This window comes from Anguilla anguilla, chromosome 10, assembly GCF_013347855.1.
Source record: "Anguilla anguilla isolate fAngAng1 chromosome 10, fAngAng1.pri, whole genome shotgun sequence".
In the NCBI taxonomy this organism is placed as follows: domain Eukaryota; kingdom Metazoa; phylum Chordata; class Actinopteri; order Anguilliformes; family Anguillidae; genus Anguilla; species Anguilla anguilla.
In genome coordinates, this window is record NC_049210.1 from 16,111,916 (window position 1) to 16,137,219 (window position 25,304).

General features: G+C 42.2%; 3 protein-coding genes across 11 annotated transcripts in view; 1 reads left to right on the plus strand and 2 right to left on the minus strand.

Moving 5' to 3' along the window:
• The first annotated feature begins 800 nt into the window (after positions 1 to 800).
• On the plus strand, positions 801 to 6,171 carry derl3 (derlin 3). 2 transcript variants are annotated; one of them, XM_035378721.1, is made up of 7 exons: positions 801 to 1,277; positions 2,131 to 2,193; positions 2,318 to 2,391; positions 2,675 to 2,768; positions 3,323 to 3,518; positions 4,593 to 4,683; positions 5,019 to 6,171. In XM_035378721.1, the coding sequence occupies exons 1-7, from the start codon at positions 1,188 to 1,190 to the stop codon at positions 5,188 to 5,190; spliced, it is 780 nt and encodes a 259-aa protein (XP_035234612.1). In that variant the 5' UTR covers positions 801 to 1,187; the 3' UTR covers positions 5,191 to 6,171. The 2 variants fall into 2 exon arrangements, with proteins under 2 accessions (XP_035234612.1, XP_035234611.1); XM_035378720.1 differs by having other exon boundaries at positions 803 to 1,277; positions 2,128 to 2,193.
• A 1,420-nt stretch (positions 6,172 to 7,591) lies between these two features.
• Positions 7,592 to 15,861, minus strand: LOC118206270 (SWI/SNF-related matrix-associated actin-dependent regulator of chromatin subfamily B member 1-A). Of its 4 annotated transcripts, none has more exons than XM_035378718.1 (10): positions 15,712 to 15,861; positions 13,138 to 13,249; positions 12,818 to 12,926; positions 11,996 to 12,133; positions 11,442 to 11,569; positions 11,133 to 11,299; positions 10,431 to 10,621; positions 9,697 to 9,708; positions 8,760 to 8,891; positions 7,592 to 8,282 (listed from the first exon to the last, which is right to left on the minus strand). In XM_035378718.1, exons 1-10 carry the CDS (start codon positions 15,829 to 15,831, stop codon positions 8,243 to 8,245), a joined length of 1,149 nt encoding a protein of 382 aa, XP_035234609.1. In that variant the 5' UTR covers positions 15,832 to 15,861; the 3' UTR covers positions 7,592 to 8,242. The 4 variants fall into 4 exon arrangements, with proteins under 4 accessions (XP_035234609.1, XP_035234606.1, XP_035234610.1 ...); XM_035378715.1 differs by having other exon boundaries at positions 12,818 to 12,947; XM_035378719.1 differs by lacking the exon at positions 9,697 to 9,708.
• Positions 15,862 to 18,435: 2,574 nt separating this feature from the next.
• The window catches only part of LOC118237553 (ral guanine nucleotide dissociation stimulator-like), a 66,689-nt gene continuing 59,820 nt past the window's right edge, over positions 18,436 to 25,304 (minus strand). For 4 of the 5 annotated variants that reach the window (XM_035436418.1, XM_035436417.1, XM_035436416.1 and 1 more), the window contains exons 14-18: positions 24,690 to 24,906; positions 23,798 to 23,872; positions 22,834 to 23,085; positions 22,328 to 22,442; positions 18,436 to 22,111 (exon numbers count right to left, since the gene is read on the minus strand). In XM_035436418.1, coding sequence (XP_035292309.1) covers positions 21,936 to 22,111; positions 22,328 to 22,442; positions 22,834 to 23,085; positions 23,798 to 23,872; positions 24,690 to 24,906 — 835 coding nt within the window. In that variant the 3' untranslated portion in view covers positions 18,436 to 21,935. The remainder of the gene's footprint in view (positions 22,112 to 22,327; positions 22,443 to 22,833; positions 23,086 to 23,797; positions 23,873 to 24,689; positions 24,907 to 25,304) is intronic. The other variant, XM_035436414.1, reaches the window with a different exon arrangement.

Below are 25,304 nucleotides of genomic sequence, written 5' to 3' on the forward strand. Positions count from 1 at the left end.
ACCTCGGGAGAGTCGAACAATTAACAATCCCGGACAGTTGAGCTCCTCACCCTATCAAGGAGATTAAGCCCTGCCACCCTATGGAGAAACCCCATTTCGGCCGCTTGTATTCGCAATCTCTTTCGGTCACTACCTGTAGCTCGTGACCATAGATAAGAGCAGGGACGAAGACGACTAGTAAATCGATTGATCGAGTAGGCTACTAGTAAAATTTCATTCTTGATATCAAAAACAAGTTGAATAAAGCTGCCATATTTTCTTACATTTTTTTCGAGAACAGCCACCCCCATTTCTTCAACCAAAATTGATCACACCTGGTTTGCAAAACATTACATATACATTTTATTGACTGGTCAAAATATATTTGCAGATATCTTGAATTATCATTCTGACCAGTCACATTATAATTACAACAAGTCTAAATGTATTTATAGATATCTAAAATGTAATTACGGATAGTCAAGCGAAGCTATTAAATGTTAAAAGGGCTTACCATATCATTCTGCCTGATCACATTGTTATTACGTCTAGTCAAAATGCATATGCATAGTCAAAGCAATATTAAATGTTAAAAGGGCTTGACATACGATTTCCATTATACGTTTGTTTGAAATTGTCGAACATCGAGCCTGCGATGTCACCGATCAACCGAATATAGCGCTTTTACAAAAAATAGCACGTCGATTGGTTCAACGGAGCTGTCCGTGCCGATTTGCGATTGGTTCACGTAACAAATACATCGCAATGTGTCTGTCTTATATCATAAACTGTAGGCTTACATCTACGTAGCTACGTCCACGTGGAGATTACTAACTACGCGCTAGCCTTCTGATTCGTGTAATTTACCCTCAAATCACTTATCAAACTTTTATAACGATTGGTTAGATGTAACACGTAACCGCACCTTAGGTACACTTGGTGCTTCGTGACAGTTCCAGGAGTGAACACGGATAGGACCATTTCAATGCAGATCTATATCTTCACATTGGTTTCTATTTTCAAGATCCATCTGTTCTACGGACTCCAATCATTTTGCGATATCTTACTGGCTAGAATGTATGTGGGCGTTTCTGCTGTTGAAATGACGGTGGTGTGTCGGATGGGATTTAAAGGGGCCGCGGAAATCCTCTGCGCTTGCCGCGAATGTTATTGAAAGCATAAACAAAAATAAAACTAAAAGGATCACCATGGCTAACAGTTTCACCCAAGAATATCTACAGATTCCTGCCGTCACCAGAGCGTATACAACAGCCTGTGTTCTCACCACTGCCGCGGTGGTAAGCAATCTGCAAGAAATACTAACAGTGAACTAGCTAATACATGAGAACGAGTTTAAATAGCAGTTCAGGGTGCAATGTAATAAATGCAGCCGTGTAGCTATACCGTTAGATAACTTTATATGTAGTTGACGCAATCTTAAATAATCCATCTGTTCCCCTGCATACATTAAAATGCACATGCAACCTGATTTGAACTCAGATTAGGAGAATCGCTCAAAAAATAAAATAAAGGGGCCTTCATAAAAAAGGAATATCTATTTTCACGACCCTACGACTGATGTACTCGGAAAAGCTGAATATGAACTGGAAGCCACTAGCTGGACAGTGACCAATAGCGCAAAGCTGGAGCAAATGTGTGGGGAAGAGGTTAGAGATGGGAGATGAGTGTTACTGTTTTGGCATGCACCAGCGCTCCTGTGCAAGGTACACTACCACATTCCGTTCAGTTTATAATTCCTTATGTATAATTTTATTTGGTAAGTGTATATTGAAAGTTCTACATGTTATAAATGACCTTGGACAAGGCTGTTTCTAAGTAAATGTATTATAGAGTGATTTGGCAAGAATCTATAAATTACATTGGGACTGCAAATTGTTATAGTGCTTTTAAAACTTTTCTTTCTGTTCTCCTTTGGCATGAGGGAAGTACCATACTGCTCGATGATGAACCTGAATCTAAAATGAAAATATATTCATTTTAAAATCGAAAAATGTGTATTTTATTCTATGTGTATAGCTGAACATTGAATAACATTTTCATTCAGTTCAAATTTAATATCTGCTGAATAATCAAGTGCCTTTATTTGAGCGTTTATGACGTATATCAGTTAATATTTTGTGTTCTTAGCAGCTGGAGTTAATCACCCCTTTTCAGCTATATTTCAATCCTGACCTGATTATAAAAAGATACCAGGTAAGAAGAAAAAATATATTTTTTAAAGTGACTCAGAACTTCTTTGCTTTCCACATAAATGGTGTAAAAGAGTACATACTAATGCAAGTTATGTATCTATCTGCTTTATCTCTTGTTTAAATAGATATGGCGCCTGGTAACCAACTTCCTCTTTTTCGGCCCGCTTGGATTCAGTTTCATGTTCAACATGATTTTTCTGTATCCTTGTCATTTTATTAGCAGTTAATTTGAGCATTTGTTGTGATTTCTTTTTCTGAAGAACTCAATCAACTGTCTCCAGTGGGTAGCTTGTTTCACTTGGCAAGAAATTGCTTGGAAAATTGTAACAAACACAGTGGCAGCTCATATGTATTTTGCAAATTCACCCTACAGTAACATCCACCCTCACCCCACCATGGTCAATTTGCATAACAGCTTATTTTCTCCTCTGCAGCTGTGTATGTGTTTTTTTTGTTGTTGTTGTTGTTCCTTGACAGAGCAGATATCGATACTGCCGCATGCTGGAGGAGGGGTCTTTCCGGGGTCGGACTGCAGACTTTGTCTTCATGTTTCTGTTTGGCGGGGTGCTCATGACCGTATCCTTTCGACTCAAGTGCATTTGGTTTCATAATCTTTTTTTACCGTGTTCCCGTGCTCAGCTCCTGTGTGTAGCCAGTCTGTCCAACATGCTAAGAATTGTTGAGGGGTACCATCCTGACTTGTTCATAAGTTGGTGAGCTGTTTTCAAAGGGCATATTTATACAGTTTGTTAATGCACATTGTCTATTTATCTCATTACAGAAATTGCTTGAATGTGAACTTGCTTGGAGAATATCTGACCTAATTTTGAATGAGCACAGTTGTTACATTTTTGTGTATTAACATTCTATACTACTGCATTGCACTAGCTTAGCCGTAGGCAGAGCCAGCCCTAGGGTTCTGGTGGCCCCAAACAAGATTGTTGCTGTGGTCCCACAGTGCCCCAACCTAAATTCACCACTTTAAAAAATAAATGAATAAAATTTTAATTGTGTGGCCCATGGATGGTTGTGGCCTGAACCTCTGCATAGAGTGTTTTTACGCCAGCATCCAACTCAGAACATAGGGCACACGTCTCTGCGTGCTGCTTCCTTGACTGGAAGGTCCTCAGCTCTTCGGCCTCTTTGCCAATTTGTTTTTCCTGGGTCAGGCGTTTACCATCATGCTGGTGTATGTGTGGAGCCGGCGAAACCCCTACGTTCGAATGAACTTTTTTGGCCTGCTCAACTTCCAGGCACCCTTCCTGCCCTGGGTTCTCATGGGATTCTCACTGTTGCTAGGCAACTCCATTGTTATTGACCTCTTAGGTGAGTACTTTGTCATCCCAAAAAGATCTTTTATGTACAGAAAAAAATCAGGTGATCAAGTGCTTAAATACATTTTCTGAATAGACAGGGATAGCGACATGAGTAATATGCACAATACATTGTGCACGTCAACAATAACACAATAAACAACATACTTGTCAGCCCATGTGTGTTGAAACTGTTCCTGGTTATCTATTGAAGAGCTGGATTGATTGGAGAATAAATGAATGCTTATGCTCTATTTAGCCTGCATCTATACCCTATAACATCTGCCTGAGGGGAGAAGCTGTAACACATCGGGCACCCATAACCTTCATGGCTCATGGTATATAGAGGGGGTGCCCAATGTGTTGTCTGACCTTTGTCAAGCAGGTGGTTCTCAGCATCTGTCTGTTTTAGTGTCATCTCAGTGGAGCTTTTGTGAGTATATCATCACACACCCAGCAATTCTTTGTCATCTTCCGAACCATAACTACCAGGTTTTCTGACATGCAGGCTGACAGTCCCCATTACTCATCTGCCTTGTCCATATAACCAGAAGGCTTCCCTTTGTTGCAGCACTTGGGTAACTAGCACCCAGTATACATGTAGTACTGATAAAAAGGAAGAGGGTGGAGGCATGGGTCATATATTCAAGATGTAGGTAGACAGGGCTGTCTTTAAATGATGTACCTGTCACTTACCTGCTCAGCAAATTATATACTTTGGGGTAGTTTCAGGAAATGTTTGATGTACTGAAAAATTCTTTTTTGCTAACAAAGTGTTAACACATTTTTGCTTTATTTGACTTGGATGGCAGTACTGATAACATTTTACCTTGAATTAAAATATGTAGCTTGCTTTATGCACAGATAATATTTTGACTGCCATCATCCACAACTAAAAAACAAAAACTAAAAGGTACAGAAAAAATAAGTATACTACAAACCGTTACTTACAAAAAAAAAATCATATAGATTTCACAGGCCAGAACATGAATACTTGTCTAAACTGCTTTCTGTCCTACTTAAAATTTAGAGAAAAAGCAATCGTGCTGAACGCCTTACAGTTTGCTAATTAATTCTTCCCCAATAGGCATTGGTGTGGGGCACATGTACTTCTTTTTAGAAGATATCTTCCCAAACCAGCCGGGTGGGAGGAAGCTTCTAATGACTCCAGGTGTTTTGTAAGTACTGGGGAATTCACCTGTTATGAGGCTCCAACTGTGATAGCCATCAGACTGCTGCTGTGAGAATGAGTCAGAGATGATAGTGACAATGGACCATGGTGTGTTTGGAACTTCTCTGTAAAGCACAATATAAATTTTCAGCAAGTTATGAGATGAGAATTAACCATCTCTCATCAGCCCCACAGGTGCATTGCATCAAAATTTTAACTTGAAACAATTTCCCATTGTTTAAACACTTGTTATTAACAAGTCCAATCAGTGGTGTTGTTGCCACCTCCTAGACTCCGGGGAGTGGGGTGCTGAAATGGGAATGGTCATTCTCTGTCCAATAGGAGAGCCCTCTTTGACACTCCAGAGGAGGACCCGGCTTACTCCCCTCTCCCAGAGGATCAGGCGGGGGAGTCCTGGCAGGGGGCCAGCGATGAAGAGGAGCTCCATCCGGGTCAGGACGAGAGACACGACCACCAAAATGAACCCCAGGACCCTGACGAGCAGCATCGGTAGGACGCCTGCGGCCCAGAAGAGTCTGGAGAGCATGGACGGTTGTCTTCATCGCATTCGTGTGCATTGTGGGTTGCTTTGAGTGGACGGGTCATCTCCTCAACAGCCCAACCCCCATCTTTTACCCAAGGTCCTCAAGCAGAACTAGTGAGTTCTATAATCCCCACTGTACTGCTGTTAAATTATTTGTATCAAGGCAGACACGTGAAAAGACAAATGACTAATGCCATAATATATTGCCCAGGGGACAGTCAAAAATTGTTTTCCATTCCTTTGTAGGTTCATTTTGTTGCTGTAACTACATGGGTGTGGTTCTGAATAGCTTTTCAAATGTCACAAATCCACATTTGATGGCTGGTCATTCATTTGTTTTTCATTTTTTTTTTTGTGCTGACACATCAGTAGTTAGATCAAAGTTAAATAATGCAACTACTGATCAAAGCAAAGCAAAGCAAAGCAAAGCAACAATGGCAGGAAAATGCACTTTTCTCATTGTTTTATTTCCAAATACTTAAAAAATTTTTTTAGGAGATTGGCTTTTTATAGTTACTTAATGAAATAAATTTGAGCAATTGATAACATAGATGGAACTTTCAGTCCACAGGAGTGTGAAATTGGGGTGGCCAACTAGTGATAGTGATATTATATAAACCCTACAGTACATTGGATACTGTATGTCCCCCTGGCTGACAGACCTTATCTGTCTGGTTATTGAAGTCCCAGCCCTTGTGTTGGAGGCTGAGCAATCAGCAGACATGCTGCTTTCCCTTCCAACTGGGCTGTCAGTATTAATTAGGCTTCATTGAGCTGTTAACTGAATATAAATATGGGTTTGACCTGAATCCGTAGTTCATGGTAAAATACCCCTCCAGATGTATTTTAAAACCTTAAAAAACATTCTATATTGAATAATAATTTGTTTATTATGGTTTTTCCTCCCAAAATGTTCAATAAACAACTGAAAATGGCTTAGTAGGTTCTCTACACCTTTACCCTCATTGAGAATTCCTGAATCTATGGATATGCAAATTGCAACACTTGCTGCTGTGCGGTCCTGGTATGTATAGTAGGCACGGCCTCAATTTCTTCGCAAAACTCATCGACTTCTGCATGAGGTTCTGGAAGCAGTCATCTGTAAAATGTCCACTACATGCTGTCAGGTACATACACACAATTTTTAAAAATAAACCAATTCCACCCATTTTTGTTTTAGAACGGCATGCTTTGGTAACGAGTAGAACGAAGCTCCTACCCAGGGATTGTATTCTAAAACTGCAGTCTGCCATGTTCAACACATCAACTGTCAACAAGGTCACCAACGAGTCAGCTTTCTGTGCACTAAGGTTTGTTTGCCATATTGCTCTCCTGTAACTTTTATATCTTTGCATAGTGGACCATGATAGGTTTGACATATTTGTGACATCACAAATTTTGCTGGTATGTGCATGTTTCCCACTCAGATTTCAGGTAAGTATGGAGAAGCTGTCAGTTTACAGTGGAGAAATATGAAAAACGCACCCTACGCACTATATCAATCTGTATAGTGAAAGTCATGCTTCCAAGAGGAGTTAACCATTAAAAAAATGTTTTTTAGTGGAGGCAATCATTAAAGGTTATGGGCTTTTTCCGACTGAGGTCATTTATAAAAATTAAACAGGGTAGTATTATCAAGTATTATCTTTAAAGGTGCACAAAAGCATGGCCAACAACCCAGTTTGCAAGACCTATCAGATCTGATACAGAGATGTGCTCAGCTCAATCACTCCTAATAAACAGAAAGGAGGATTATATCCAGCATACATCAGTGTGACCCAGTACTGGAGTTCAGAAAGACTTGTGTGGTGTGTTGCCGCCCAGACTCATTCATAAATGTGCCGACTGCCTGAAATTCTGTTCCCAGGAGAAAATGCAGAGTCAGCACTGCACTCTCGCTGTCTTTGTAGCCAAAGCATCGTTACCAAAATAGAAAGCGCTTACCATGCCAGTGACAACAAAAAACGAGATGGTGAAAGGGAAGAAAAACCGGGACACACAGATAAAAAGTTCTACAGCTTCAATGTCCAAAAAAAAACCCTGCCACCACGAGTACGATTTCTTACAACAGCAATGCTGACACTGGTTTCACTGGTTTCTTTCTTGAACTAGTCAGTTTTACTCTGAAATCTGCTCAACAAATTCAGCAGTTGATGTTTGGCCTTATTCAAACTCCAGAACTCCGGTTGAGAGGGCAGTATCTCCAACCCATTGTTAGTTCTTTACTGCAGTAAATACCCTTCCATGTTGTAACCACCTAGCTTCAGCCCAGATTTGTTCAGCCAATTAAAACTGATACCTTTCCTAAATATCTGAAAGATGTTTCAGGCGGAAATCTCAACTAAAGGGGAATGTATGGATGAGGCAAATATTAAGCATGGAATTTATTATATATATATTTTAAAAAGAACATGGTAATCACTTACTAAAAGTGTACGGGGCACAAAAAACAAAACAAAACAAAAAAAAAACATGACAGCACAATATAACAGTATTCTTCTACACAGCACTCAAAACTTTGCATGGGGGAGTCAAAACTAGGGCACCAGTCTGAATGCAGGGCAGGGCTGGGAGCCACAGATGTTCTATACACAATCAAGATGTTTAGCCTGCGTGTTTCTTCTGATTTCTGCACTGGCTGATTCTAGGGAGGTTCCACTGCCTTCTGCGTTGCGACACGTGGTATGGATGCTATGTCTTTGACCCTGCACTCTTCAGCTATGAATATTAACAGTTAGCTGACCATCTCCTAAGTGCACAGAAGGTCTATGGGAGTGATTAGCAGTACAGAGTACAGAGGTGATTGAGGTAGCAGGCCCACTTTTGAGCCCTGCTGGAAGAGACTGCAGAGCAAGGCGTCCCAGCTGCCCAGTGGAATGCCTCAGGTCTGTCTGTTTTTCAGCGGAGTCAGTTTGCAGCATTGCAGCAGGTCCCAAACAGTCTATTTTTATAAGAAAATCCCAAATGTCCAAAAACTGGCCAAAACCTTTAACTTTCTTCATTTCTGTTCACTTTTTTTTCTTTACCAGGCTGGGGCTGTGTTTGCAAGTCGTCTCATGCGCCTGAAATGTTAAAGCAAACAAACATTAAACATCTCTCTAGTAACAGGAGAGGCAGACTTTGGCTCAATGCACTGAGGCACGTCCGCATCTACCACAATAGATAGCGATTCGTATAGAGCCACACTACTGGCCGATCACTTGCAGTCTCCTCCTTCGATGCACGACTGTTGGCACAGGGGAATAGTTAAAACGCTATTCTGGAGTCAGATAACAGAGATAACATTAAATGAATCCCGTTCCAATAGCACCAGGTAAGATTACACACGTTCCTTCGCCACTCAGATACTGCCACTGTTTCTAGGGGGTTATTTACAATACTGACTCTAAAAATTTGCCCAGAAGCCTGCTATAGTATGCTTGAGTTCAATGCTTTAAATAAACTATTAAACTTTCATTACGTTTATATACTTTTATAACATATTTATTATTGGTTATATTTATTTATTATTGTTATTACTAAAGTATTGAGTCACCCACCTGGTGTTCCTGTCCTGGTCCCGAATCTTCTTCTCCATCTCTGCGTCTGTCAGTGTCTCCAGTAGGGGACACCACTGGTCAGCGTCGCCAGTATTCCGGATGGCGATCTCCACAGTGGGCAGTGGGTTCTCACTACAGACAAATCACCACAACACACAGTCAGAGCAGAACACAAGCAACCCCAATGGTCACATGACATTTTGTACAGGCAACCACAAAGGAGAACAAGGGAAAAGAATGTTAAGTCAGCAAGCTTGTGTTACCAAGGCAAAAAAAACCATTAGAACGAATGTTGTATATTCTTATAACAAATGACGGTATTTTGGGCACTGCTGGTCATTCAACCAACTTGTGATTTCCACTGTATTAGACAATGTAAATAGATCTGTGCACTGGTTTTAACTCTCCCACCACACTGCTCTGCTCTTAAGAGAACTGTTTACATGCCCTCTGACTCCAGGACTAATCTGGAAAGTGCATGCAAGGCAAAGGCGGTCTCTTTAAAAAAAATGTTAAATAAAACCAAGAACATTCCATGTGTTACAAAATGTTACAAAAGTTGAATTCCCTTCTGTGTGAACCAGTGGGCAGATTTTAACACAGCAATCCAACTTGGGTAGAGTTGAGAACTGAGACTGAGCAAAGGCTCCAGGAGAACACAGAAAAGCTGTTCATTAGACCTACATTTCACTTAATTGTTCTAGACACCCCCCCCCCCACCCCCGTCTGCACACAGAGAAAATTTTAGAGTGGAATATGTCTTGGTTCTCCTGATTCAGTCAAAAACAGAAACGTACACAGACAATTATTACATTTAGGGACTGGCCCTGCAACATCACATGGAAAAATGTAAAGTACTCAGCTTCCCAGGACATGAAGAGAGAACTCAGGAGGGGTTTAAGCTTGGGGTTCAAGAAATGCAATCAAGTATATTGACCTGAAATCAGACCTATTGGAACAGACAGCAAGGAAAGGAACAATTAGATTCTTAGAAAGGCAAGGCACTGAATTTTTTAAACCAATAAGGGAAAACAAACAGCATTCAAAATCTGCCTTTGCATGGAATAGGTGATGTGAAGAAATAACATTCTGTAAGTGTCACACTGAAATATTAAAATGAAGGGGGGGGGGGGTGTGTGGATGGAAATGCACAGCACAAACTGCAGACAACATGCGCTTTCCAGTCAATGCAAAATGAAAAAAACACAATGTACTGTTTGCACCTTTGAAACTGCAAAGAAATATTCAATTACAGTTAATACATTCTAAAACAGCAAAAATAAAAAAGCAGGTCAGAATTGGAAAAACACTACCATATGTAGGACGTCAGCTCTCGGAGAAAAAACATGGTTAAATATTGATTTTAAGAAGGGGGTCCTTATCTGTGTACGGTGAAAACAGGATAAAGCTTTAATAAATGTGTCGGTTGGAACAAAGCTCAAATCCTTGTGTTTGAGAAGCCAACCTGGTGAGTCATCGAAAACTGCTCTTATTTTGTCTAGGCTGCAGTCCCTGCCCTGTGTTCATGGTCCCTGTGCTCAGTGTGCATGCATGCATGTCCTCACGTTAAGCCCTACATTCCAGGGTATATAGGGGTCAAAGGCACTTGAATGGGTGAAAGTTCAAGCTTGCCCAGTGGGGATTTTTTACATTTTTATTTATTTGAAATACCTGAAGGCGTACGTCCTCTGGTGCCAGCTGAGCTGCCCGCGGATGCTGTAGGCGATGGTGGTGACAAACTCGCCCCCCAGGCCCAGCTCGGAGCACAGCTTCAGGGCAAACTTCTCCGGGGAGTTCTCCTTCTCCGACATGTCCCACTCAAACTGGTCCACCAGGGAGATGTTCCCCACGTGGATGTTCAGCTGCAAGGGCAGGAAAGACAGAGAGTCCAACAAAAGGTACACAATTCAGGTACACAAATGTCTGTTTTTTTAAACCAAGGAAGCTACCTTAAGGTCTGAACCATATTTAAGAACAATTTAATTATGAAAAGAGTGGGGCAGGCCAAAAGCACAACCTGCAGGCAGACAGACGCCCCCCCCACCACCCAACTATCATTCATAAACCAGCAAGAGACATTCCATTCCATTTTTGCCTGTAAAAACATTGTTCCTGAAATAAGATACTTTAAAATATTTGTTTACGGAACTGCAGTTATTGAAAGCCTAAATCAAAACAGCACATCAAAGAAATTAACATGGCTTGTAAGCAGAAACAGCTTTTGTAAGCTTCATAACGAACCACCCAATGAACCCAGGTCTGGTCACATGACCATAATGCCCCATGATTCAGGAATCAACGTCACATGTCCATCCATACAAACACACTCACGATTCAATTCGCCACAGAGACTTGACCCTGGCAACAACGCACCTTGATAATGACCCTCTGGTCTGTCTGCTCCTCAAGAATGCTGTCTGTTGGGTAGGACTCAATCTGCTGCCGGATGGCGGAGGCAATGGCGGGAACAAAGGTCAGAGGGTTCAGGTCCAGGTCATCGCACAGGATCTCCGCAAACATCTCGGGCGTCATGAGTTTCTCTGGAGGGGCGAGAGCACAAGGTCACCGCCGGGCTAGCGACAGACCGGCCGCAAACCTGTGATGTCTCAGCCGTACGGCCTTGTGATGCTAAGCTGGGGGTGGGGCTGGTTCCCAGCACAGCGGCGAAGAGTGTGATGCTACCGTTCATGTTCCACGTGAAGGCGTCCCTGAGCTTTTGTCCATCTATCTCCATGTCCAGCCGGATCGGGACCAGCACCTCGGGCTGGGTGGCGTTCTCATGGATCACAGCGGGATCGTGGTCGTCAAAGCTGCATTTGGGATGGGAATTATCAACCGCTCCACAAAAACATGCATACAAAAAAACTGTGTTGACCAAAGAAAGTGTTGACCATGAATTAACAGGGAACAAACAAAAAATGTATAATAATACGCCTGCATTGGAGGGAACTCTGTTGAGCCAGTCTGTAAAGAGCTCGTCTTGCTTTAAAAATAGTTTATTTTTGTCATTATATTGTCCCTTTAAATACCAACCAACTAAAGTAGTAAGTGAATGGACAAAGGCAATCCTTCTTGGCATGTGATGCATCAGTGTGGATAGTTGTCAGGCCCCCAGGACCCATCATAAAAAGACAGTCCTCTACATGTCACGGTCATACTGCTGTGTGTGTTTGTGTGATCTGCCTTTGCAAAAGTCGGTCTGTATGTGCTTAAGTATGTGTGGCAGTGCGTCTCACCAGAGGGGGAAGGTCCTCTTCTTGTCGCGGCCCATACGGTTGCGGTTGATGGTCGTGGAGCAGGGCACAGCATCCAGATGATGGGAGCTGTTGGGCAGGGTGGGGACCCATTGGCTGTTTCTCTTTGCCTTCTGCTCCCTATGTACAAAATGGAAAAGAAGAACAAGTCCAACTGCCAATATCAAGCCCACAGAAAACTTACAATATTACATATACAGTATGATATATGTGATAAAGAAGGGGGCACAATGCTGATAGTTCAATCTATCACAACCATATAAAGCTGTACAGTTTTTCAGGATAGGGTAAGAACCCAATTACTCGAAACATAAAGAAGCAGACATTGTATACATGAACTGAATATAAATGTTTATTTCTACCATTGTTGCACCTCAATGTTCTGCATTTCTGGCTTTATGAATATCCATGATGAACAAGGTCAAAGACAACATATATACCAAGCACAACAGTGCACATAGCTCTAGAACAGTCAATAATTTTAATACAGAGTTTTCATGGCAGAGTTAAAATAAATGTAAGGATTTGGATGGTATTAAATGGGTAAGTTATAGTCTATTTTAACCCTACACCAATATTTTAATAACCCTGTCAAAATACACACTGGGATCTCCTTTACCCAACCAGAGCCTTGTAAACAAGCATGGAGGATAGAAGTAATACATGGCCTGAATACCTACTCTGAATATAAAATATGTGTAGTAATGATCAGATCTGAATTTGGTGCTGTGTGCTCGCACTGCCCTTCTCCAAAACTTCAAATCCAAGGGTAGCTGAAAATTTTCAACTGCATTTGTGCATTACCTGAGGTAGGCCGGGGGCTCGGTACTGATGGAGACGGCTTTGTACTTCTCATCGTTCCCTTCGAAGATCTCCTCCACTTCTGACGCCTTCAGCAATGTCACACTGGTGGCTAAAGTTGTGTAACCATGATCTAACACAAAGAAAACACTGAAGACACTGCTGCCCAAAAGCAGATTATTTGTGGATTATATTTACCTTGTACATAACCACTAGATTTTACTGCTTACTGTGGTACCTGATGTTCGCACCAATTAAAAATTAAATTAAAATGTCACGTTAAAAATCAGTTTTGACATCAAAAATCAAGATTTGACGCTCACCGTGAGATGACGCTACAATTTTCTTCCGCTCTTCCACAGAGGCCAATCGCCTCCAGAGTGATGGGTACCTCTTGTACAAGGAGCCGCGGAACATGCGCAGGTAGTTGCCTACCTGAAAGACATTATCAAGAACAGAAATGAGCCAATGAGGAAGCAATGAGTCTCATGAATAGTGACACTGGTTTATCTAAACAATAGTAGAAGAGCATTGCAGACAAAAAACATCAATCATGGTCTGAAACAAACGATGAGGGGGCATCATCTATCAGTGGGGAAATAAAGCAGCAGACAGATGTCATCTGAGATTCAACAGTATTTTTCAGTGCAAACATTCCACATGAAACGGCTGACAATCCTGTAAGCCCAGGGGGTGCACAACAAGGGCCGATCCATTTCAGGATTCTGTGCCAACTTCTGCTCTTAATTATTTAATTAGCTCAGACCTATCTTGATCTGACATTCGTATTAGCTACAGCCACAGACCGCAAGTATATCCTTTTACTGTGCTCATGTACTGTACACAAGTGAACTAGTATATCTTATAGAGCTGCCAGAAAACTAGAACTAAGGTAATTGTTTGGAATCAAAACCAGCACACAGACCGGCTTTCCAAGACCACAGTTGTGCACTTAAGAAAGTGCGCGGATGTTCCCCAAAAACAACTTTGGCAGAATACATGCTGCACTTGCATAAAGAAAGGACAATCACAGATGAGTCAGGAGACACATACAATTGTGTTCTGCACTTTCATTTGTTCTGCAAGGGAAATCAATGACATTAAATTTAAACATTTTTCTTCTTATACTGTGTACCACACAATAAAACCTGCATAGGTTTGATGACAAATGCAGTTCACTTAACATGAACGCACACATCGTGACATGTGCAAGTGACATTTGGGCTAGAAATTTCCCCAAAAGCTGACAAATTCATAAGAGTAGTCACAAAGGCATTCAAGCAATGTCTAAAGCAGAAAATTGTGTTACACAGTCAGCATTTCTAGGGGAAGCGATAGAGCAAGGGTCAGGCTTGACCGTAAAACAAGACAAAACTACCACTAGATTCCAGAATTTCAAGTTCAGTTCTGAATTCACAATCAATAGTCCCAGAACACAGACAAAAAAAACATTCCAGATATTGTGCAGATGGAAATTTATACTTGCCCATTCCAACCAACTCTGTTGATGGAGAAAGATGTGTCTCTTACTATATGTACATGTTTAAAGTAAGCACCGCGAAAGAATGGCAGAGAACAGCTGGCCACAATTAAATTGAGTTTAACCCATTTATTTTTATTTCATTTCATTTGAGTTAATTTGTTTTAGTCCTTCATTTTTTATAAGCCTACACAGCTACAAACTATTTGATTTTTACGATTAGTCTTATTTAATCATTTCTGTGCAGGCACCATAAAGCTTTTATTTTTTTTTATCTTTTATGTCTACTTCCTGTTCTCTTACTGCGCACACTATAAAACTGTCCTGGGTACCTTGCTGTCAATCATCATCTGTGCTTAATTACTGGATACATTACTGGGGAGGGGAAATGTGATAACTGACTGCAAAGACGTATCGACCTCTTGCTTATCATGTATTCAAGTATAATTCATTGTTGAGAACTAGGGTTTTGTATACTTCCTTCCAAAAATACATTTAAAAAAATCAATTTGACATGTGTTGATCGCTTTTGTCAGTATTATGCCCGTACCTGGCCGACATTTTTAAATGTTAGTAACCTGGAAATGAATCAGGCCAACAAATATTAATATCAGTAAACAAAATTATGGCCCATGGTTCATGTTTATGTATACTTAGGTTTGACGTTTACTAACTAAGTACTGTAGCATACACAGTACACGCAGAAGCTCGCCGCCCCACAGCTAACGTCTTCAGTATTTCCCGGACGTTAACTTTTCCTTATTCAGTCAAGTCAGACTACTTCGCAGAGATTAACAAAAGTGGGTAGCAAACCAGCAGGGCAGCGATGCTAACGAGGCCTAAATACAATGGTTAGACAATGCCCAAAAACGTTTCAGGGCTCCTCTTGCACGCTGATGCATCATTTAGTTGCGCGGCAAACTTCAGCCTGCTGTGCCAGGGTTACACATAGATCTGACCTGTAAGTACTAACGACGTGTAGACTAAGGTAGCTAGTTGTCAAACGACCACATTATTTTTCATTAGTCCCAGTCGTCGCCTAACAATTGCCAGCTTGTTTATATAGCTAAGCAATGCTATACTTGGGGCTATTTCACATTGCTATTAAGATACACCCACTAGTTAGCTAGCACTGACGAATTTACCGTTACGTTTCTGATACATCTGCCTGCTATGATACAACAAATCGCATATTACATATAATTAACTGATGTATGATGAGCACGCTGATAGCCAACGAGCAAAATCTACGTGACAACCAACAACGACCAGTGTTCATTCAATCGACACGAGAGCACAAGGAAGGCGGCTAGCAGTTAAGTCAACGTTTCGTTGAACTCTTATTCAGACATAACTTGCCCAAATAGCAAAAACAGACCATCGGATAGCGTGATTTTTTACACAAGAAAGTACAAACCTCTGAGCCAATCATGTAAAAATCTCCATCTTCTTCTAGTTGAAATTTCACCGGTTTTTGTCCAAATGTTTTGCTTAACGCCATCTTAGCTGCAATAACAAAGCGAATTGTAATGCACATGCGCAACCACAATAAAAAGTACACATGCGCTAAAGCACAAAGAGGGCGTATACAATTTAGTCGTCGGCAGACTGGAAAGCAAAGCGCAAAAGCCCTGAGAAGTCCATTATGACTGCGGAAGCCCCACAAAGTCCATTGTGTTTTTCAAGGCTAAAAAGTCGAATGTTCTTGATTGGCCGAGTCAGTCACCAAAACTTAATACGTCTGAGCCTGTGCTTCACTTGCTGAAGACAAGACTGAATGCTGAAAGCCCTCATAACAGACAGGAACAGAAGATGGCTGTAGTACAGGCCTGGCACGGCATCAGTGTCTGGTTATCTCATATCGCGTGCAGACTTCAGGCAGTCATCAAATGCAAATAATCTGCAACGAGAACTAAATATGACAACTTTATTTAAGATTATGCTCATTTATCCAATTACCTCGGGTTCCCTAAAACGGGGGAATTATGTAGAAATATGTCTGCAGGAATCATCTGATATGGAAGCAAGTACCCTCAAATTGCTGCACTTCAACCTCATGTTCATTGTTTCATTTTTACTGGAGTACAGAGTCAAAACAACAAAAACTGTGTCACTGTCCAAATACAGACTGCACTGTATATTCAAAATGGCTGCCAACCTTAGGGCATATGTGTCCTAAGCTGTGAAGTTAATTACTGTTGCTGGTTTGAACACTACAACGGACCAGGTATTTTTAGAGAATTTCTGAATATTTTTTAAATACGGAGTTTTAGTGCACCACTGAGTGGATTGACTGGACTAATACATTAGGGTTAGAGTCTGGATGTGAGTTGGAATCATAGACTGTAAAAATATGGATCAAAGTGACAATGATGTCACCCATTTACATTCCACTGGCTTGTGAAAAGTGTTTTGAGTCTGTGGAATGGCAGTTTTTATTACCATCATGTGGTACAAATTGGAACCAGAGACTACAGAGTAGGGAAAGGTGGGGACTCTCAGATGGTCATGAAGTCCAGTCCAGGGGGATTTTTGTTTTTCACAACATTTTGTTTTGATGTTTTGTTAGAAATTTTATGTACACTTCAATGCCTTAAGGTGGCTAATTGCACAATATTTTACACCCATCCAAACAAGCCTACCAAATCTGAAAAGCCTGTCTATTGCAAGCTAAAAGTTATCTGAAAGCAAAGGAGGAACAAAGAGCGGAAAAAAGAATCCTAAATAAAGAACAAAAAAATTGGGTTCTAGTTCCTGCAGCGCTAAGAGCCATGAAGACCCATGCAATGCCCTCTAGTGGTACATTTAGGTTATTAGAAATTTCTGGCAAGATTGCCAGGGAAATCAAGGAAGTTCTTCTGCATGTCATTTCTGACGCAGTGGATATAGTCACAGATTTTTATGCACAGATTAAGCATGATCCATTTAATAATTATGTGAATGGGAAAGGAAACATGTAAAGGTGAAGGTATAAACATAAAAATTACCAACACAAAGCAACCAATTCCTTGAAAAAAAACAGCACTGCATGACACAACAGCAAGAAGCATTTGTAAGTCTTTTTGAAACATGACATTTCTGTTTAGTTGCAGGATGCACTTGGGATGTTATTTCAGACTGGAGTCAACTGTAATGCAGCCGTGGTAACTACCTTTACTGTTTACATCAACATCTGGTCATGTTTTCTATAAAGCATAGCACCTCCTTGTGGTATTGCTCTATAATGACAGCATTTTCTGTGTTTTCCTGTTCCGAAAAATCTCCATGAGAAAATTTGCACATACCACCTATTCATATGACCTGTGCCACTAAATTACAGCTATCTTAGAATTATCTCACCACGGCTGTTATGCTTATGCTAAGAAAAAAATCAAACCTTCACTGTAACATGGGACCTAAAGGTCATAGGTTCGATTCCCCACTAGGACACTGCCATTATACCTTTGAGCAAGGTACTTGACCTGCATTGCTTCAGTATACATCCAGCTGTATAACTGGATACAAATGTAAATGCTATGTAAAAAGTTGTGTGAGTCGCTTTGGATAAGAGCATCTGCTAAATGCCTGTAATGTAACATGAAACTTTAACTACATATTACTGCCTGTGCCTGACTTCCAATAATTTTCATCTGAAATTACAATTAGCTTGTTCTTTTTTCCTCTCAATGCTCCTGTCCTCAGAATGAGATAGAAAGTTCTAGAGCACAGTGGATGTAGAGACATGGAAAGAAGATGACTTCTGTGCCAACACAATGAGTGCCAGTTCCTGCTGACCTGTAGGCCTTGGCACACATTGGTCATCTAGCACTGCATTTTATAAAATATAAGTCTGGTGACAATAAAAATGAATTATGTTATGTATATAATGAAACAGGTCGGTCACAGAGATGACTTGTATAATACTGTATTGTAAAAAGTGCTGGCTTTAACATATCTGTAATATTTCTTTATGCTTTACATATGTTTATGATCAGTGTTGTACATGCTATTCTTCTACTGCATCCTCCTGTAATATCACCAGTGAAGTCTGACAAACTGACATAAGAAGGGTTGATTGATTATTTGATTGACTGATAGACTAGTTCTTTAAAAATATGCTGGCATTCATTGGTACTGTACAAACAAGATGCAGACACATTACTTTACTACGTTGTAGGATTTATTAGATGGGTTCATCTCCAATATCATTAACAGTGCTTTGAGGGAAATGATATCCAATCACTCCATAATACAAAAGACACAAAACTGGCAGGGAGAACTCAAAGCAAGAGGGACTGAAGAGACAGGCGAACCCATACTTACTGTTATAAACTTAGTGTTTATATGTACATATATATATTAATTTCTAATTACATTATGAAAGGAAAAAATGTACAATGCTACACAACAACACTATATACAAATCAATAAATAAAGCCAGGAAACAAACAAAAAAATCCAAAGGGCATTCCATCATGGTCTTTTGTTATATAAAATATAAAACAAAATACTGAATATAGAAAAAAACAACAAAAAAAACAATTTGCAATCCGTAACAATGTCAATGCTGTTGTCTAGAAAAGTATTTACTTTTATTGTAGCTGAAGAATGTAATGGCACCAGATTTAAGGTAAGTGTTTGCAAGAAAAGAGAAATGGAAATGTTCCTGGGCCAGCTGGGTCTCCTGTGTGTGTGCCTGTGTGATGAAAAGGTGAAATGCTTTTAAACAGATCTTAGAGGGTGAGCCCATGCTTCCACAAAATCTTTGGTGAAGGCTGAGACACAGAGAAAAATATGTGAGCTGTGTTAAATCACTATTGGGTCACTAACCACTTGTGTGCGAAGTTGCTATCTATTTTAACGTGAAGCAACTGAAAACCTATGAGTGCTCCAAGGAGAAATTACACAAAGGCAAATTATTATAATTTTTTTCTGAATGGTCCTGGGCTGTTATACGTGTCGAGAGAGGTCATGACATCTAACCTCAGCTCACTCAAAATCCCCCTGCAAACACAGAGTTGCCAACAACTGCATGGTCCTTTCAGCTGTCCTGATAGACACAGGAGCACAGAGCACAGGATGGTAATAGGCCACACAGATGCAGAATGAACAGCTGCACACCTGAAAAGGCTCCGACTTTAAGATTTGTCTGCAGAAGCAAAGCGCAACGGCAGTATTGAACTGTTTATTTTTTTTTTTTTTTTTTAAAGAGACATACTCTGTCTTACTGTCAGAGGTGTAAGTGCTTAGGGCCAGTTGCCCTGTCTAAAAGTGAAGTAAAGGAAACGGTGTCTGATAGAGACACATCCAGGTGGGAGAACAGTGTCACGGTCTGCTTGAAGGGGGAACTTGTGAACTCGTGAGCTTTCCTGGCTCCTTGTTCCCCCTTCAGTAGCATCACCCCCCTCACCCCCCTCCCCCACCCCCAGACCCTCCCTGGTCTTTGGCACACGTAGAGTAAACCTGGCAATACCCACTGTGTACCCGGCTTCCTGGACAACAAGTGGGCTGTATGATTTAGGCACATGATGTGGGAGTTTCTCTCTCTGTTTTACTCACTCACTCTCTCTCTCTCGCTCTCGCTCTCTTCCTTCCCTGAACACCATCAGCTGACCCTCGTAAATCTAACTCTCTCACACCCCGCTTTCCACATCTTTCATACCATCATCAGTACTATGCGTCCAATCATCTAAAATCCTTCATTTGCTCAAATAAGTTCAGGACAACTTTATGAATTTCCATACATCTGAACGCTTCTCTCCTTTCAGATATCTCTCCCTTGCACTGGCTTTGGCAGCCTCTCTAGGGATTGGACAGTTGGAAACTGCTGAGTGTGCGTGCGTGTGTCTGCGTGTTCGTGCACACGTGTCACCCATTTGAAATTCGGCCTTAATCACTTGACAGAGCCAAGGAGAGTAGAGGGCAGTGTAGGCCAGCCAAGTGATTTGGCATTCACAGTGCCAAATATATTGGGGAACAAAAGCAGAGGTGGAATGGGGGAGGGGGTGTCATGTCAGTAGACTTTTCATTCATTCTGTACTGACATTAAAAAAGGCTTTACATTAGCATCACCACAGCACATGGAATTGCACACCCATTTCACAGCCTGCAGCTCATTTTTTGTCCCGCCCCCCTCCGTATCCCTCTTCCAACTGCCTGCGTTTACAGTCACACAGATGCTTCAAGTGCATTTGGGGTCAGGCAGGCCGCTTCCATCACGGGAGGAAAAAGGCACGCTCTCCTCGTGCAGGCGACGTGACTGGAGCCTGACTGCTGCGGAGATCCATCAAACAGCTCCTGTTGACGGCCGGTAGCCTGAAAGCTATTGGATGGTTAGCATGGAGAACGCAGGCCTCGTCCAAAGGCCCTTCCTACATGAAAGGGCTTCTTTTGGGAGAAGGCAAGTCTCCCGCGATGCCTGCAGTAACTGTCATCATTGAATCTCCAACAGCCATCTGCTTCTCCAGCCACAGGCTGCACTCACAGGAGAGCCACTCTGTCTCTAGTGTGCGCACAACTTTCTGCCACCCAAAATCCAAAGTTAGGAGACATCAGGGCTTAACTCTGAGCCTGCTGTCTATCCAATGTTTTTTAGCACCACTTGAGTAGAAAGTAGCAAAAAACAATACCAATGATTATAGCAGTAATAATAAAAGAGCAATGGTTAATTATTTTAGTTACTGAATGTCTTTCTGTGTAACTGGACACATTTCAGTCATTTGTTCAGTCATTTGTTTCATCATTCATATCCTTCACGAAGAAAAAAATCCTCGAAAAAAGTCGAGAACGTGGGTCTGTGTTTTTCCCCACCCAGGATAAACGCACAGGGCCACAGGAAGTGACATCAGTTCACAGATGTGTGGACCAGAGACCTTGGTGCATTGCTCCAACTTCTCTTGCTGTAGTGGTCATGAACCAGACACATGCATGACTCTGAACTAGAACTGGACTGACTCCCCTCCACCCCCTGGGTCTGTCTGTCTTCATGAAATTATGTTGACCATGAATGTTTAAGTGTGGCGAGAGGGGGGGTTGGAGTTTGAAGTGGCAGTATTCAGGCTTAGAATTATAAAAAGTTTAGTGTTAGAAAACAGGTGAATCTCCACACCTTCTCTCTACTGAAGAGTTCAAGGCAAAGAAAAGCTTCAGAGGAGGCAGGCCCTGCCGACGCCCCAGGGACCTGCCACCGTTGCATTTATAATGCCCTCTTTAGTAAGGCTCTGACTCCATTCTCTGTCACTCTGGACAGTGCTCCAGCAGAAGCAGCACACTTTGCTGCTGAGCCACACCGAGGGGACCGGATTGGCATCTCTTTCCCCTGGCATGGTGAGGTCATCCCTCACCCCAGTTGGACTCCAAATTCCCGGGCTCCATGGACCTTGGGTTCTGTCCGGGAAGGCGAACTGGTGCGGAAAACAAAGCCAGCTTCCAACCTTGCTACAGTAACAATTAAGTGCCACAGTCTGTGTCGCTGCTTTTCTCTGCACAATCACAAGTGAGGCCACTGCACGGTCAGACGCAAGGCCACTGCATTCTGGGTGTTTTTCAGCACCAACTTAAGAGGACCTCCTCTGCAGAAGCAGAGGGTTTCGGTGAAACCAGGGGGACTGGGCGGGTTCCGTAGGGGTTGTTGCCGATTTGGGTGGTGACGTGGGGGGTATTTCAGAAGATGCCTTTAGCGATTTTGAGGCCCTTCTGCTTCATGCGGGGCAGGGTGGAGCTGGCCACGTGCTTGGTGCGCCCCGCTTTGGGGAACCCCCGCTTCTTCAGCACAAAGTCGTAGTTGGCAGAAGAGTTCATGGCGTAGAACACATTGGCGTTGTCTGGAATCTTCAGTTCTGCAAAGGGCACAGAAAAATGCACTACTTAATAACTGAGCAGTGAAACCGTGAAGCTTGGCTGGGTGGAATGACAGACACCAATATTTGTGTAATATAATAATACAATAATCCGTATTGATATACTGTGCAATGTACAGTACATGGAAAGAAAAACTGAGAACCGTAATATGGACAACTGTGTCATTCCAGTAAATGAGATTTTCTGTGACTGACCTTTTTCCTCTGAGATCTTCTGCAGGAGCTCGTAGTCCTCCGGTCGCTCACGGTCAAGGTTATGTTTGACCATGGCTTTCCTGATGACTGCTGGGGTCTTATCCTGACTGGTCACCTGCAAGAAATCATCAAGAACCATATAAAAATCCATCTATGGAGTCACCCCTTTAACATAAACACATAAAACTGATCTCCCATCCACTTCTTTTTTTTAATTCTACATGTCTCTATCTCTCACACAGCTGAAATAAATTTTTTCAACATACTTTTTATCCCAGATTTATCTCCCAGTTTTGAATTCCCAAACACATCCATAATTTCCCCTCATCAGTAGAACAGGCTTAATCAGCAACATGTATGTCTCAACCACAGAATGACCACAGTAAAAAAATAAATATTTAAGTTAGTTTTATCAAAAATATCTAATTATATTATGGCTGGGCTAGGAGAATTGAGCCCCTCCCCCATATCCCATCCCTCTCACTCTGACCCTGCCCCACACTCACCAGGATGCTCTTGTACAAGTTTCCATTGTCCACGTCCAGGCTGACCCGGATGATGCAGCAGTCGTCCACCTGCTGGTTGTAGAGGGGCAGGGAGAGGGAGGAGTAACTGGAGACCCCTGAGACAGAGCGCTTGTGGGAGCGGGAGGCCGTGACAGGAGTGGAGGACATGGAGGAGGAGGAGGCGCTGCTGGAGCCGGAGCCGGAGCCCATCCCTGAGGTGTCCAGCGACGACAGCGAGGTGGACTCCCAAAACTGCCCGAGGATAGAGAGAGAACAGGGAACAACATGTTACCAAACCCAAGGGTCAGAAAACCGCAGTGTAGTTTGTTGAACTGTTCCTTTGGGATCAGGGTTCTGTGTGCCTTGAGATGGGTTAGCTATAAAAACTATCACAGATATCCATCAGAAAATAAATAGCGCATTCTTTTCCAAAGGATAATATCAACCTGTAATATAGAATTTTTTAATGTATTTAGAGCTTTATACAAATGGCATTGAAAGATGTGTTACTGGTAAATTAGACTAGAACTCAGCTGTTTGCCAATGCAAACAGATTAAAATGGACCACTGGATTGAACAGTGGAAATGTGCTTGATGGGCCTGTGCTTTTGCTGGGATTACATTCAACAGTCAGGAATGAGCATGTGTGCAGTATATGTTTTCCATGTGCACCCCTTGCACCACAAACCCGAAGAACATGAGAGACAAACACCGAACAACAGGCAAATGGAGTTTATGAGATAACCATGTGCGTTTCACAGAAACCCTCAACCTTAATGAGCACACCTCCCCTCCAGTATCACCATGCATTACCCTCCATGGCTGCCCTATGTCTACCACTACTCTGGTGAACCTTTCGTGATGATCACTGATGTTTGGGATGAGACCACAGAGTGCAGGGGGATGATGGCGGAGGGTCGAGGGAGTGATAGAGCTGATAAAAAGTTGAAAAAAGCGGAAGTACCGTGGGAGCGGGTTCAGGCATCAGACCTCCCTTCCCTAAGGTAGAATTGGAATGTTTTACTGTAGGCGTGGAGGTCTACGAAAAGGAATTAAAGCTACAGTCATCAGGTAGTCACAATCAGAGCAAGTAGAGCTGCATTTGCCCTTGTCCCGCCCTACCAGTTCTGCATAGCCAATCACAGCACAGCTTCTAACTGCCACTCACACACTTAGTTACCGCCCCCAAGAGTAGATAAAGAATTAGAAATTGAGCAACAATTCTAAAAATGCATTTGGATTTACAAACATATACACAGGCCACCACATGAAACCTTTGGAAACACTTGCATTTTTTTTTCACTTGTCCAGAAGTCAAAGTGACTTGTCTAAAATGTTAACAATATAAGTCAGAGAAAACATGACAATAAATTACTGATGTGTCGGGACATTGCATTTCAATAACAGTAAATGAGACATAATATCCAGCAGTGTCAAAGCGAGTGCTAACGGTGCGATGTGGGCTAAAGACCCAGATGACTGCTGCTCCCTTCATCTCAGCTGCAAAAAGTAAAGCGTTATCACATACAGGCATTCTGTGAGCTGCTCTAGTTAAGCACACTTGCTAAGATCATAAATACTGAAATGTAATGTCAGTGTTCCAAAGCTAAGTTTTGGTCCACTTCTGAATACCTCATGAGGCACGGCTTGTCTGCAATGCCTATGATCAGTGACTGGATTCCACTCTTTTTACATAGTAATCTCAACCTGCATCTCCAGAGCGAGGAAGCCACACTGTACTTCTGTACTCTATGTCTTCAGTGTTGGATGTGGTGAGACCCCACGCCCTGTGGTTCTGTAATAACCTGGTAAGGATCGTTCAGATCTGCCCTGCTCCTCCTCTGACCCCCCCTCACCTTCTTCTCGTGGGCGTCCGGCGAGTCGGAGATGAAGCTGATGTTGACCTCCTCGACGTCGGAGCTGCTGGAGCCGGCGGAGGTGACGCTGAGGGAGTCGCCCCCGTCCCCGCCCCCCGAGCCCCCGAGGGCTGATCCGTAACGCAGCTGGTCGAAGGACTTCGAATGGGAGCTTCCTGCGCTGCTGCAGCTGGCCTCCGCGCTCGCTGGCTGCCGACTGCAGGGGAGAGAGGGCCACAAGATACAGAATTTAAATAGGAAGCACAGGTACACACGCATACACACCAACGCATGCATACACGCACATACACACACGAACATGCATGCCCACACAGACATTCACTGCACAGGCATGTGTATCAATGGCCAAAACCCTGTGTTCTTCAACAAATCTAATCAAAGGTATTCTAAAACTATTTGCAAATCCTACACAGCGCTACAGCAATTACTTTGTGACTGTGTACAAATGTACTGGTATCAAACTATTCGGTAAATACAACAGCAGATACACAAATTACACATTTCTAAATATGAGACACAAAAACGGTCGTCTCAGCATTTCTGAACTTTCTGGTTCAAAATGCCCAGTGTCTGTACTGACCTAGGCGTACTGCT